Below are 14368 nucleotides of genomic sequence, written 5' to 3'. Positions count from 1 at the left end.
AATGCTTTGGTATCCCTTATTTTAATATTTTGATGTTATTTGCCACTGATTTTTTTTTTTTTTTTGGTAGTAGTTGTTGGCGCATTGGCTTCTGTGGCCATAATGCACCTCCCAAGGTTTTTGCAGTACTTTGATCCAAGCCCGAGGCAGGATTCGAACCCGCGACCTTTGGGTTGCTAGGGAGGCATTTTAACCACCCGGCTAGCCCGGTCGGCTTGCCACTGATGAGGGACCAGAGAATTCTGAAATGTTTGATCTCTTTACTTGTAATTTTTAATTAAAGTTTTCTAAATCAACACTTTTCTAAACCCATCTTCCTTCTCCCCCCCCCTGCTTAACATCACCTTATAAACTTTGATTTCGTAATTATGCATGCATATCTTAATGTATTTGTGTTGTGGTCATCAGGCATTCACAACAACTTATCTACTCATCAAGAATGGATTATTCCCTGTTAGCCCTGAAGTCATGTCTTATATAAACTTTGATTTCATAATTATGCATGCATATCTTAATTCAATTATTTCAATCCACCAGTACATTTATGCCCATTTTATAACACAAATGGCTGCATGAGTTCTGAATGAGGACCACATATGAATATATTTCTGATTCAATACCACCCTATACCAGATGAATAATGCTAAAAGCAAAGTAAAAATAAAACTATTCCATTTATACTGACAGTAATTTTTTTTTTTCATCTATAATCAATTTAAGTATATGCAGAGTTTATAAAGGCCTTCGTAAATGTGGTCTTTATAAATATAAAATTAAAAAGATAGAAAGTGCCCCAATCATAAAGGTAGTAGTTTTTTAACTTTTTTAAACATAAAAAATTGCCATATACAAATATTTCTTATTAATTTATTTCCCTCATCAGATTCTACAAGTACAAAAATACCATTCATAATTGCAGAAGTTTCTTTTCTTCATTTTTTTTCTTCTTTTTCATAAATTAAAACTTTCCTAACAGTTATGTTAGACATTCCGGAAACCTAAAAATTTCAAGAATACTACTTGATACACGAATTGATGTAGTTTATATGAATATTCTAGTAATTTTTATCCAATTTTTATGGCCAAAATATAATACAGTTTTTTAAAGTATTTTTAAACAATTACTTCAAGATATGCAGAAAGAGTCATATATACGCGTTCTCCACAAGGTGTGACACGGTTCAGCAACCAAGAGTTATGTAATGAACTATCCCAAGCTGCCTCGAATCGATAGAAGGTTCTGAAAACAAATAAAAAGTTTTATTATTAAAACTATTATAACTATCCTTAATGTAGTCTGTGTATGATATAAAATAGGGAATATTTCTATTATAAAAGTATAATTTTTTCCCTAATTTAATAATTGAATTTTTCAATGCAGTAAGCGTAATTTGAATATCACATTGAAAAGAATGTACACTGAATTTGTTGCAGTTGTCTGATCAATAAATTTAATTATACTGGAAGAACACAATAAATGTACTACACATTCAATTTAAAATATAATAGATTGAAATTTCTCAGCCTCAGTGGAAATGTTGGATTTACCAAGGAATAGCGGCTTAGTGCTACAGGAATGCCAAGGTCAAGTGAGGCTCTGGTACAATGCAATTACTGTCTCCAGGGCTCCCTCAATCTTACTTTTATACCCTCTAAAATGTGTGTGCAGGGTCTCCTGTTACTACATAAAGATGGCACTGCTTACCAGTTTTAACTAATCATATTACTCTGGAAGGTCTATATTAATTGCTGTTCTAATCTGGAATGTGGATGAATAAGGAAATTGCAAAGGCACCCTGAAAGAGCTAACTCAAGAGATTAACAGAACAGGGATAAGTATAGGATTCAGAGTTATTGGAAAAACACTTCACAGAATGGGTTTGGCATGGTTGTGAAAGTATGTAGCCCATACTTTAATGGTTTGGACTTGATTACTTGGTTGTCATCGATGAAACCAGGAATATAGCAATGTATTGTGACATTCTCAACAATTCTGCCTTACCTGCTGCACTGTGGAAATTCTTTTGAGAGGGGGCTACATTTTATCAACATGATGATGCTTAGTGTTATTAAGGACAGTCAGCACAACAGTTGTTTGACAGGGATAATATGGTGATCCTGCAATTTCCAGCCCAATCCAGCTTGGATCTAACTGAACATATTTGGGATGTTCTGGAACAACAATTAAGTCTCAGAACAATATTCCAGCCTCCAAATACCAAGAAGTAGTAGATATTTTCCCATTCCACAGAAGTTTAGTGTGCATGTGTGTATGTGTGTAGGCATCTCCGTAGCCAGGTGGGAAGGAGCAGCAGTGCATAGCACTGCTGCTCCTGCCCACTTCTTGATTAAACCGAGGTTAGAGCCCATGATCACCAAATACGGAGGATGTGGAAAGGTCAGGGAATCACCACCGCATATCCTCGGAGCAATATGGCCTTAGCTGCTAATGCTCCTAAAAACCAAATAACAACAACAACAGCATGTGGGTGGCAAGGCAGAATTCTTTTTTTTTTCTTATTAGATGTTTATCTCATAGGTGGAATTCTTTTTTTTTTCTAATTAGATGTTTATTTCATTTAGTATCTCAGTACACAGGAGAACTATTGGTGAAATTACAAGCCACAGAGAAAATTAGTTTCTTAAAAACAGATATGAAGAAATGATAGCACATTCTGACCATTCGAAAAGTGGAGTGGTCTAGAGAAATAAGTGTATATATCTGCAATAAATAGGGCTGTAATAAAAGTTTAATATAAAATATAATTTATGATAGATAATAAGAATAATATTAAAACAATAAATTGCTGTTATTCTGTGACTTCTGTCACTATTCCACTACATGAAAAAAGTCCCATAATACTTCATTTTGACACATGGGAGCCAACATATTATTCTGGACTTCCATTTTAACATTCATATTCTTAAGAATAGTATCTGAATATATGTCCCTTTTCTATCCTTTACAATCTAAGCATTATATTAGAAAAGGGGGGGAATCTCTGTAATGGCACAGGAATATTATATGGAGCACTAGCCATCTTCAGAGTGAAGGAGGTACTGTTTATTTGAATATAAAATACTCTTCACCTTAACAAAGTTGCTTACCTACTGCACTACTTCAGGGAGCATTTTTCCGTTGACAAGGGAACTATTAACAAGCATGGTCTGTACTTGTTATTAGGAGAGATTGCTTCTAGAGGGATGGGATACACTTAAATAAAAAGGGTGCAAGAATATTTGCTAGTGCTATCGAGGCAATGTCAGGTGGATCAAAAAACTGACAGCTTGGGGGAATTCACAGGCTAATAGATTAACAGTAGCCACAGGCAGAGGTGGAAATGATTCTTGCACTGCCTCTATTGGAATGGGCCACAGCCTGGAAAGCAAGCTGCTGAGGATTTCAGAAACTGCTGGGAGTCACATGAAACAAGTAAATACATGGGCTGTGTTATAGAGTAACTAAGAGTAAGAACAGGTGCATGTATACTTACACGTAGAAGTTCTGAGCAGTGCAGACAGGCTGCCAGAGTAGGTCACAGGGTATTGTCAATGATATACATGAATTTTGTGAGCAGGGATAAGAAGGTGATTATCCCCTTGTATAAGTCAAAGGTTAGGCCACACCTTGAGTATTGCTAAAGGTCTGGAAGCCTCATTTTAGGAAAGATATAGAGTTGCTAGAAGTACAGAGAAGGGCAACAGAGAAGGGCAACAAGACTGCTGAGGGGAACAAAGGGTTGCTCTTATGAAGAAAGGCATTAGTCCTGCAAATTGCAGCATCTGGAGACTAGGCAGCAGCGAGTTGATCTCATTGTGGTGTATAATGCCTTGAATGCTTTGAGAAGCCTCAATGCTGATGGATTCATCCTCTTGCTCAGATTACAAACCTCAGGGGCATAAATTGAAATTGAGGAAAGACAGTTGTCAAAAAGATGTGCGGAAATTTTCCTTTAGACAGCAGGTAGTTGATTGCTGGAACAAACTTCCATCTGTCATTGGGGAAGTTGATAGCTGAAATAAATTCAAAGCAGAACTAGACAAACATTAAACATTTGGAATGAATGGATGGGTGAAATGTTTTTTTTTTTGGCTAATGCTGTATAAGCTTGCTTTCTTGCATCATATGCCTCTACTGCAGGCTTCCATATGAGATATACACGTGCATGCGTGTCCTTTATGAAAAAAAACAATATAGCCACTCCCCAATTAATGTAAGGGTTGTGCTCCGTGGAACTCTATGTAAGTCGGAATTTTCCCCATGCTTATGCAGCACTCGCAACTGTGCTTGCTGAGTTGATTGAATCAAAAAGGAACTGTTCGATGAACATGTGAATAGAATTGTTTATTGTATTTATTCAATTTTTTATCTCATGCACAGGAAAAATTACAAAAGCGTGCAATTTAAAAAATTTAAAAATTATAAAATTGCAAAAAAAGAGAGGAGACAGGAATAACATCAGTAAGTTTTATCTGTCAAGCATCATTGCCAGAATCGATGTCTTCAGCTGATAAGTACGCCGTTGTGGAGGTTGAGGGCTGTTGAGATTTAGAAGAGGTCAGCCACTCAACTTTATGAAAGAACATATTAATGGATGACTGGATGGTGGCTTTTTTCTTTTCATTGTAGATTTCTATGTAGCAAGCAAGCATATCACTCACCCCTTTAAATTCCATTTAAATTTTACGAATCGTTCGCTGTCAGAATTCATCTTGTCAAATCCCACCATTGCCAATGCAATTTCATGAAATGCCATTGCCATTTCTCTGGTGATGAAGCATCTCGGCTCCTCATTTGGTTCATCTTGAGCTTCGTCAGCATTTTCTTCTTTCACTATCACTGCCTGCAAGTCAATAAGTTCTTCATTAGATAATTCCTTCTCTTCTTCCTCTATTAACTCCTCCACCTCTTTGGCAACAACCTCCAACTGAAGTAGCTCTGCAACCTTTACAATCTTATGTGTATCCTCTTCATATGATTTGTCTTTTTCAACATCATCGAAGCCTTTTATGTTCCGTGGGCATAATATTTTCTTCCATGTGCCATTTAAAGAACTTTTAGTAATTTCCGCCCAAGCCTTATTACTGTTTAAGATGACATGGTAAATATTGTAAGATTTCCAAAAGTCTCGTATCGTAATTTTTCTCACCGTCTACTGCAGCCTATGCCCAAGCAAATGTGCGTAAATAGTATGCTTTTAAATTTGAAATAACACTGTGTTCCATAGGTTGGATGATTGAAGTTATGTTTAGCGATAGAAATATGACTCTCACATTCAATTGAAATCATCTAGATGTGTAGTATGTCCAGGAGCATTATCTAATAGAAGCAAAATCTTGAAAGGAACGTCAGTATCTTTACAATATTTTTCAACTTCGGGAATGAAGCAGCATTTAAACCAATCTTCAAAGAGAGATATTGTTATCCATTCTCTCTGGTTCCATCGGAAATGCACAGGTAGGGTTTCTTTACTGATGCCCTTAAATGCATGAGGATTTCCAGAACGGTACCCAAGCAGTGGTATTAATCTGTAAAGTCCTGCTGCATTAGTCCCAAGCAAGAGCGTGGCCCAATCTTTTGAAGCCTTCAAACCTGGCATTGTCTTTTCCTCTTTGGCAATGTATGTTCGATCCGGCATTTTTGTCCAATACAGAGCAGTCTCGTCAACATTAAAAATTTGCTGCATTGAATAGCCATCTTCATAAATAACTTTTTCCCAACACATCACAAAATTTCTCTGCAGCTGCAGAAACGGCACTGGCAACGTCACCGAATACTTTAATGTTTTGGAAGCTAGCGTGATGCTTGAATCTATTAAACCACCCGTTGCTTGCTTCAACTTGGCTTAGGGTTCGCTGTACTTATTCTTAATATCTTCATAAATACTTCTTGCTTTTGCTTGAATGGTCATTGGACTCAGGGGAACTTTCTTCTGAATCTGATTTTCCATCCATGTTATTAATAGCTTTTCCATCTGCGATATAGCACCTGAATGATGTTTTATGATCACTGTTGATCTTAAGTGCATTGATCCTTTAACATGTTCTTTTATACGCGCACTATCCTATAAAATAGTATTCACTGTTGAAGCAGCAAAACCAAATTCCTGTGTAACAGATGACAAACTTTGTTCTGCTTTGTACTTCTTAATCATTTTCATCACCATTTCTAAATGAATTTTGTTTCGTTTCCTGGCACTGCCAGCACTTGCACTTTCTCTTCATCATTGTAATACATAAAGAGGAATGAAGAGAAGATTCTGAAAATTTAATTATGTTTTTTATATGACTGGAGATTTCAGTGAAGGGGGAGCACATTTCACCATAATAACATAAAAACCCACACAATTCCATTTATCGGGATTATTACAAATGCAATAAGATTGAGTTTACTACCCATTTTTAATAGATTGCCCCAACTTCTGTTAGGGCAATCTATTAAAAATGGGTAGTAAAAAGTCCAATAAACTGGAAAGTGCAAATTGTTTTTTGTTGTTTTATGGTAGTGACCTCCAGAAATGTATTTTAGAAAAATAAAACACATTTCTGGTGATAACACATTTTATAGAAATAAAAACATGGTAGCTACCCCTGCTCCAATTAAACAGGCATAATTATAAATTTTGAGAAATATGCGAGTGATTTTAAGAATCAATTCTGTTATATTTTTAAAAGTTCATCGTTAGTTAGACTTTTTCATCAGATGATGCATGTTTACGATTACTGTAAACATAGTGGCTTAAAAAATTACCTTTTAGAGAGCCCTAAAATAAAAATTTTATAATTTTTATATAAAAATGACTCTTTAGAGCAGGAGTTCTTAACCGTCTTAGTTCCGCGGACCCCTTTGCCAATCAGGTGAATGCCACGGACCCCTTCTCAGAATAATGTTTTTAAATGCATAAAATACAATTACAAAAAAAACAGTTAATGAAATAGTTACCAAAATTAAAAAAAAAAAAAACACATTATACAGTAATATATGCGTTTCTTTCTTAACACATTGAATAATAATACAATACATTTAAAATATTGGAAAGTTGAAGTTAAATTTTATTTTTTAAGGACATATCAGTGTGAAGACTGTTGTTTATCTTGAATAAGAACATTAAACTGTCGTGTGGTATTTGACAAGGCAACACGCATGTCATGTTGGACATCTAATCGATTTCGATTTTTTGTTTTCATTCTTAGAAGTGCTGAAAATCCCGATTCGCACAGATATATTGTTGCAAATGGTATCAAAGCTTCCATAGCTCGCTTTAAAAGACAAGGATAGGCTTCTCTCAGGGAACACCAGAATTCTCCAAGTCTTTTTAAGGTAAACTCCAATCATAGTAAGTTTTTTGACCTAAGATCAATGAGTTCATCTTTTGTTAAGTCAACATCTTCGATACAGTTTATATCAGAAAGAAAAGGATTTCGGATCCATGGTTCAATTTTCATGCCATCAAGATAGAAATAACATTTAAAAGAGTTCTGTAAGGTTTCCAAGTGTTCACAGATATCTCTTTTCAAAAAAATTGAGAGAGAAGTTTGCATTTCAACTACATCTTGGTAAAGCACTTCCTGCAACAGTGGAAAGTTTGCAAGAATGTCGGTCTCTACTCTCTTCTTCCATATTGGTAACTTAGCCAAGAAAGCTTGTAATATTTCAGTTGCATCCATAATGGTGACTTCATAACCTTGAATAGAAAGATTTATCTCATTCATATGGTGAAAAATATCTGCCAGGTAATCCAACCCGTGGATAAAATCCTTCCTTTCAAAACGTTCCAAGAATGGGTTTTCTCTTTCTTCCAGAAAAAGTGAAACTTCTGCCCTTAGTTCGAACAAGCACTACAATACTTGTCCTCTTGAAAGCCAGCGCATTTCTGTGTGGTAGAGAAGCGCTTCATATTCTGCTGCCATTTCTTGACAAAATCTTTTAAAAATACGATGGTTCAGAGAACTTCTTTTGATAAAGTGGATAACTTTTATGGCTGTTGACAATACTTTTTTCAGGGTTGTTGGAAGAGTCTTTGTTGCCAGTGCAAAGCAATGAGTGACGACGACTTGAGGAGCTTCTTTTTTCACTAAAGTAGCAAAATTTTAGTAGCATTAGGTAGCAAAATTAAAGTAGCATTAGGGTTGAATTTGAAAGTGCCTGCAATTCTGCCCAGACACGATAGGAGGGAGTATATGATGAGAGCCTTGTCGATCAATTCGGCCCTGGAGGGATTGTGCAAGGCTCAAGGGGTAGAATTTTTTTCAGCCTGGACTGTACTTGTTAACAGGAGAGATTGCTTCTACAGGGATGGGATACACTTAAATAGAAAGGGTGCAAGAATTTTTGCTGATGCTGTCGAGGCAGTGTTAGGTGGGTCGGAAAACTGCTAGATGGGGGGATACAAGGACTAATAGATTAACAGTAGCCACTGGCAGAGGTGGAAGTGATTCTTGCACTGCTTCTATTCAAATGAGCAGAAGCCTGAAAAACAAGATGCAGGATATTTCAGAGACTGCTGGGAGTCATTGCGGTACAAGTAAACACATGGGTTGTGTTAGGGTAGCTAAGAATAGAAACAGGTGCATGTATACCTGCGTGTACACCAATGCTAGGAGTTTGGTAAATAAATTTGATGAATTTGAGGTATTGCTCAAAACATCAAAGGCAGATATTGTTGGGATATCAGAGACATGGTGTCACACAGATATAAGTAATGCGGAACTGGAATTTGGGGTATACAATGTGTATAGAAAGGATAGACAGGACAGGAGGGGAGGAGGGGTTATGCTATTAGTTAAGAAACACATAAAGTCCAAGGAAGTGAAGCCAGTCGACATCGATGGACAGGGCAGTGTCGAGTCAGTTTGGTGTGACATAAGCATAGGGAAATCAAAATTGAGAGTAGGTGTGTGCTATAGGCCTAATGACTCTGATGAGTATAATAAGATATTATACAGGGAAATAGAATGGGCCAGTAAATCAGAGAGTCTTATAATGGGGGATTTTAATTTCCCAGATATTGACTGGAATTTGTGGGTTGGTCACTCGCACACTAGCAAGGCTTTTGTGGATTTATTGGATGATTGTTTTCTACATCAGCATGTTCGTGAGGCAACAAGAGGGAGCAATACTCTTGATCTGATTATCAGTAGTGATTCTTCATGCATTAAGAATCTGCAGAGAAATGAACCACTAGGTGGCAGTGATCACAGTGTGTTGAAGTGGGATTTACTCAAGGAGGTAACTACCATCAGAGGTAAAGGGAAGGGTTTTTGTTTTCGTAAAGGTGACTATGATGGTCTGAGACAGTATTTAAATTCTATACAGTGGGACCAACTGATGATGTTACCAACAGCAAACTCAAAATGGGAAGCATTCAAGGAACTAATCTTGGAGGCTACCAGGCTTTACATACCAACTAAGAAATATTGTTCAAGGTTTAGGCCTAAATGGTTGTCAGATGAACTAATGAGACATGTGGCAGAGAAGAAAAATGCATGGGATACATACAAATTAATGGGTGACATGGAAGACAATGATAGATATAAGTTGGTCTGTAACCAAGTCACAAAGGAGATTCGGCAGGTAAAGGCAGACTACGAAAAATCCTTGGCAAAGGATGCAAAGAAAAACAGAAAAGAGTTCTTTACATATTTAAACTCAAGAAGGAAAGGGATGAATCAGATTGGTCCAATGGATATTGATGGTTCAACAGTTGAGGATCCTGCTCAGGTGGCTAACAATCTAAACGAGTATTTTGCATCTACATTCACGCATGAGGAGTTATTCAGGAAGGAGAATGATGTAGGTAAAGTAAACATTGGCAGTGAGCTGGATGATTTTGTAATAACTGAGAGGAAAGTGGAGGAGAGATTGTTGAGGATAAACATAAAAAAGGCACCTGGGGTGGATGGGATCTATCCAGTTATATTAAAGGAGGCAGCAAAGGAAGTATGCAAACCCCTAGCCATAATTATGAGAGCTTCTTTGGACTCAGGGGAGGTACCCATAGACTGGAGATGTGCAAATGTAACCCCAATTCACAAAGGAGGATCAAAGGCTGACACAAGTAATTATAGACCTGTTAGTTTAACTTCTGTTCCAGGTAAATTAATGGAGGCACTGGTTAAAGAAGCACTGCAGGATCATCTAGACAAGAATTCAGTTATAGCTCAGACGCAGCATGGTTTTGTTAAGGGCAGGTCTTGCCTGACCAATTTGATTGGATACTATGTTGTAGTCACAAAAGAACTGGATGCAGGGAATAACTTTGATATTATATATTTGGATCTTAGAAAGGCTTTTGATACTGTTGCACATGGAAGACTGCTGCACAAATTGGAGCAGTGTGGCATTGGAGGCAAATTACTGCTATGGATAAGGGGATGGTTGAGTGGCAGAAGACAGAGAGTGGTAATCAATGGACACTGCTCAACGTGGACTAATGTTATTAGTGGAGTTCCTCAGGGTTCAGTGTTGGGTCCGTTGTTGTTTTCGGTGTTTATGAATGATATTGATGATGGGATATCAAGTTTAATGTCCAAGTTTGCAGATGATACAAAGGTTGGCAGGGTTGTTAAGGACACTACTGATGCTATGCTGCTGCAACAGGATCTGGAAAGGTTGAACAGATGGGCTGAGAGGTGGCAAATGAAGTTTAACATTGACAAATGTAAAGTACTACATATGGGAAACAGTAACCCCAGAGCAATGTATCAACTCTGCGGTACTACACCGACAGTGGTGGAGAATGAAAAGGACCTGGGGGTAATTGGGCAGACAGATATGAAGTTCTCTGAGCAGTGCAGACGAGCTGCAAGAGTAGCTCATGGTGTCTTGTCAATGATATACAGGAATTTTTCTAGCAGGGATAAGGAGGTGATTATTCCCTTGTATAAGGCAATGGTTAGGCCACATCTTGAGTACTGTATACAAGTCTGGAGGCCTCATTTCAAGAAGGATGTAGAGCTGCTGGAACGGGTACAGAGAAGGGCAACAAGATTAGTGAATGGAACAAAGGGTTGCTCTTACGAAGAAAGGCTTAAGTTTTGCAAATTACAGAGTCTGGAGACTAGGCACTGGCGAGGTGATCTGATAGAGGTGTATAAGGCTTTGAATGGTTTGAGCATGCTCAATGCCAATGGGATTCTTCATCTTGCTCAGAATAATCACCTCAGAGGGCATAAATTCAAATTGAGGAAGGACAGATGTCGGATAGATGTGCGGAAATTTGCCTTTGGCCAGCGGGTGGTTGGTTGGTGGAACCGACTTCCATCACTTGTTGAAGTTGATAGCCTAAACAAATTTAAAGCTCAACTGGACAGGTATTTTGAACGAACGGAGGGGTGAAATGGGAGTGGTGTGTGTTTTTTTTTTTTTTTTTGGCTGATGCTGAATAAGCTTGCTTTCTTGCATCATATGCCTCTACTAATGCTAATGCTAAAACCAGATGTATTACCAAGCATCGCAGGAGCTCCATCAGTGCAAACAGAATGAAGTTTTCCTTTCCATTCAAAGTTTCGTTTGTAAAAAAAACTTTTTTCCAAAAGAGACTCACAAAATAAGAATTCTTCTTTGAAGGCATCAGCATGCACATAGCGAACAAAAACAAGGAGCTGGCTACATTGAGAAATGGATGTAGTTTCATCCAATTGCATACTGAAGGGGAATGGCGAGGCTGCCATTTCCTCGATGACCTGCTTCAAAATATTAAGACGTATCAACTATTCTAGAATGTATTACATCATTTGACAAGGGAACAGCTTCCAGTTTTTTTCTCTATTCCAGTCCACAGACCAGTTCAACCATTTCCAGTGCACATGGCTTTACTAAAGGCTCTCCAATGGTGTGGGCTTCTTTTGCTTGGCAATCCGGTAAGCAACTTTATAGAATGCTTCAAGAAAAGGTTTTCGTGAAATAGCAAATCCAAGTTTTGGAAGTGTCCCTGCTTTTTCGAATTGAGATTTTTTTGCACGGAAAAAACCAGCATCTTTAGATGCATTTTCAGGATGGACAGACTTGAGATGGTCTTTCAGTTTTGCTGGCTTCATACTTCCATTCGCAAGAATTTTTCCGCACAAAAAACACTGCGGTATTTGAGTCCCATCAAGTTCATTAATGCAAGTGAAACCAAATAATACATAGTTTTCATCATACTTAATTTTCTTCGACATTTCAACTTAAATTTGGTCTGTAACAAATGTTAAATAATTAATGCAATATTAGCAACTAAGAAAGACATATACGAAGACTGTATGCATCGACAGACACAGACACGCCTGTAGCACTGCAGGGGCCTCCACCGTTGGACCGGTATACATGCACATAGCAGCAAAAAGGTTAAATTACACACTTCAACTGTTATCTAAACCGTAGGATGTGTTTGAACATATCGTAGCCAGCGCATCTATTCGTGTTAAAAGTGGCCTACTAGGCACTGATTTGCCGGATAGTTTGTCAACTACGTTGCACGATAGTCTGTCCACAGCAGGACTGCAATCAAGTGCGATCTAGTGGCAGGTCTAATAACTGCCGTAATTTCAAAGTAACGATGAGCCTAAGCGATTTTTCGAGATATGCAATAACTATATGATATGAAAATATCTGTTATTTCTATTGGTGACTACAGATACAGCTAATACAATTGTAATTTTTTTACATACATTCATAAATGAAGGAAATTAATGAATTGATATTTTTTTTCCATCCAAGCTCACGGACCCCCTGAAATCCTTCCACGGACCCCCGGTTAAGAAACCCTGCTTTAGAGAGATAAATAGCTTAGTTAAATAGCGAAAATTTCGACTTCCAAGGTCTTGGAACGAATTACCAAAAAAAAAAAAAAAAAAATGTGTTAATGGATTCATATTACAATATTTTTACAATACCTCCATTTATTTCTATGGGATGCAAAATATCCACGATTTTTTTTAAGTTTGTACCGGACGGCTAAAACTTAAGTAAAGTAGAATTTCTGTAAGTCGAGGAGTTCCTGTATATATATTTTTAAAATTTTTTAATACAAACTTAATTTCTCAAGATATAGTAAGACATCTCAGGCAGTGGAAATAGGGTTTTTACCATGATGCCAGTGATGGATTAAAAAAAAAAAAAAACAACTGGCTAAAACACAAGACTGCATTTCTCAAATGAGATATGGAACTCTGTTGATGCTCTGTTAGTTCATTCAGTTACTTGACTTCCATGGCTTTAGATCAGGTTTTATTTGAAACAATTTGTTATTCAGCTGGTTTGCTAAGTGTGTAACCACCGCTGTTTATATGCTCATTTATGGCAGATTTGTAGTCGATGTATGTCAACTTTATCAACTTGCAGGTTGTTGTTGTTTTTGGTTTTTAGGAGCATTAGCAACTAAGGCCATATTGCTCCTAGGTGGTAGATGACTTTCATCAACCGGTGAAATACCACCACTTTACTTATTGGAGGCTTGAAGTGGTGAAACCCATGTTTAGTCTCTAGAGCAAAGTTTCCGGCATCCCCCTTCCCCCATACTTCTCCTTCAACCCATGCACACGGTACTAAGTACTATAGGTTTAGATACCTTTCGTGTTTGGGGGTTTCATAAAAAAAAAAATAAAATAAAAAAAAATATATGCGGTGGTCATTCTCTGACCTTTCCGCATCCTCCGTATTTGGTGGTGACGGGCTCGAACCCTGGTCAAGAAGCGTGTGCTACACACTGGCGCTCCTTCCCACCTGGCTACGGAGGCGCCTCGACTTGTAGGAAGAGGAGTCTAAGTTTGTTGTGTTTTTTGCCACTCAATCAGCACACTGATTGCCTGGGATACTCATATGTCCTGGAATCCAGAAAAATACTACTTTATGTGCTTTTTCTCCGAGTTCTATAAATTGGATTTGAATTCCATGTAGGAATGCGTGGCAAAGACAGCATTTATGTTGTGAGGCTAGTATTGCACTCAGTGAATCTGTGTATATGAGGCATTTTTGGAAAGTGAATTTTTATATCATTCAGTACAATCAGAATGGCAGTGAGTTCAGCAGTATAGCTACTGCATTTTGGGAGCATTTGAGATGTTGCTGTATTTGGGAAATATACTGCAGCACCTACATGAATATCTATTATAGAACTGTTGAACTGTCTGTTTGTGCATATCCATTCATATGATAGTGCAGAGAGTGGACTGTATGCATCTGATTACAAATAAGTATATGAGGACTTGCTATTTTAAACTACTGAAAACAGTCACCACAGAATCCTGGATATATTTACCATGGAGGTGTTGTTACAGTACATTCTCTGAAAACTTTACTTAGATTCAGTTCCCACGATTGTATTATGTCCTGGAGTTGTATCCAGCTGGTTTATTTATGTAAATAAATAAACCAATAGCTGGTTTA

The 14368-nt window shown here is 37.5% G+C and overlaps 1 protein-coding gene across 4 annotated transcripts in view; it reads right to left on the bottom strand.

Annotated features, from left to right (window-relative positions):
• The window catches only part of unc-104 (kinesin family member unc-104), a 1041320-nt gene that overhangs the window by 250889 nt on the left and 776063 nt on the right, over nucleotides 1-14368 (bottom strand). For all 4 annotated transcript variants that reach the window (XM_090382707.1, XM_090382708.1, XM_090382709.1 and 1 more), the window contains one exon: nucleotides 1126-1240. In XM_090382707.1, the coding sequence (XP_090238833.1) occupies nucleotides 1126-1240 (115 nt within the window). The remainder of the gene's footprint in view (nucleotides 1-1125; nucleotides 1241-14368) is intronic.

The sequence above is a fragment of the Mastigoproctus giganteus genome, chromosome 10 (genome assembly GCF_048544385.1).
Source record: "Mastigoproctus giganteus isolate SK-2022 chromosome 10, ASM4854438v1, whole genome shotgun sequence".
NCBI classification, from domain to species: Eukaryota; Metazoa; Arthropoda; class Arachnida; order Uropygi; family Thelyphonidae; genus Mastigoproctus; species Mastigoproctus giganteus.
This window is presented reverse-complemented; position numbering and strand designations above follow the sequence as displayed.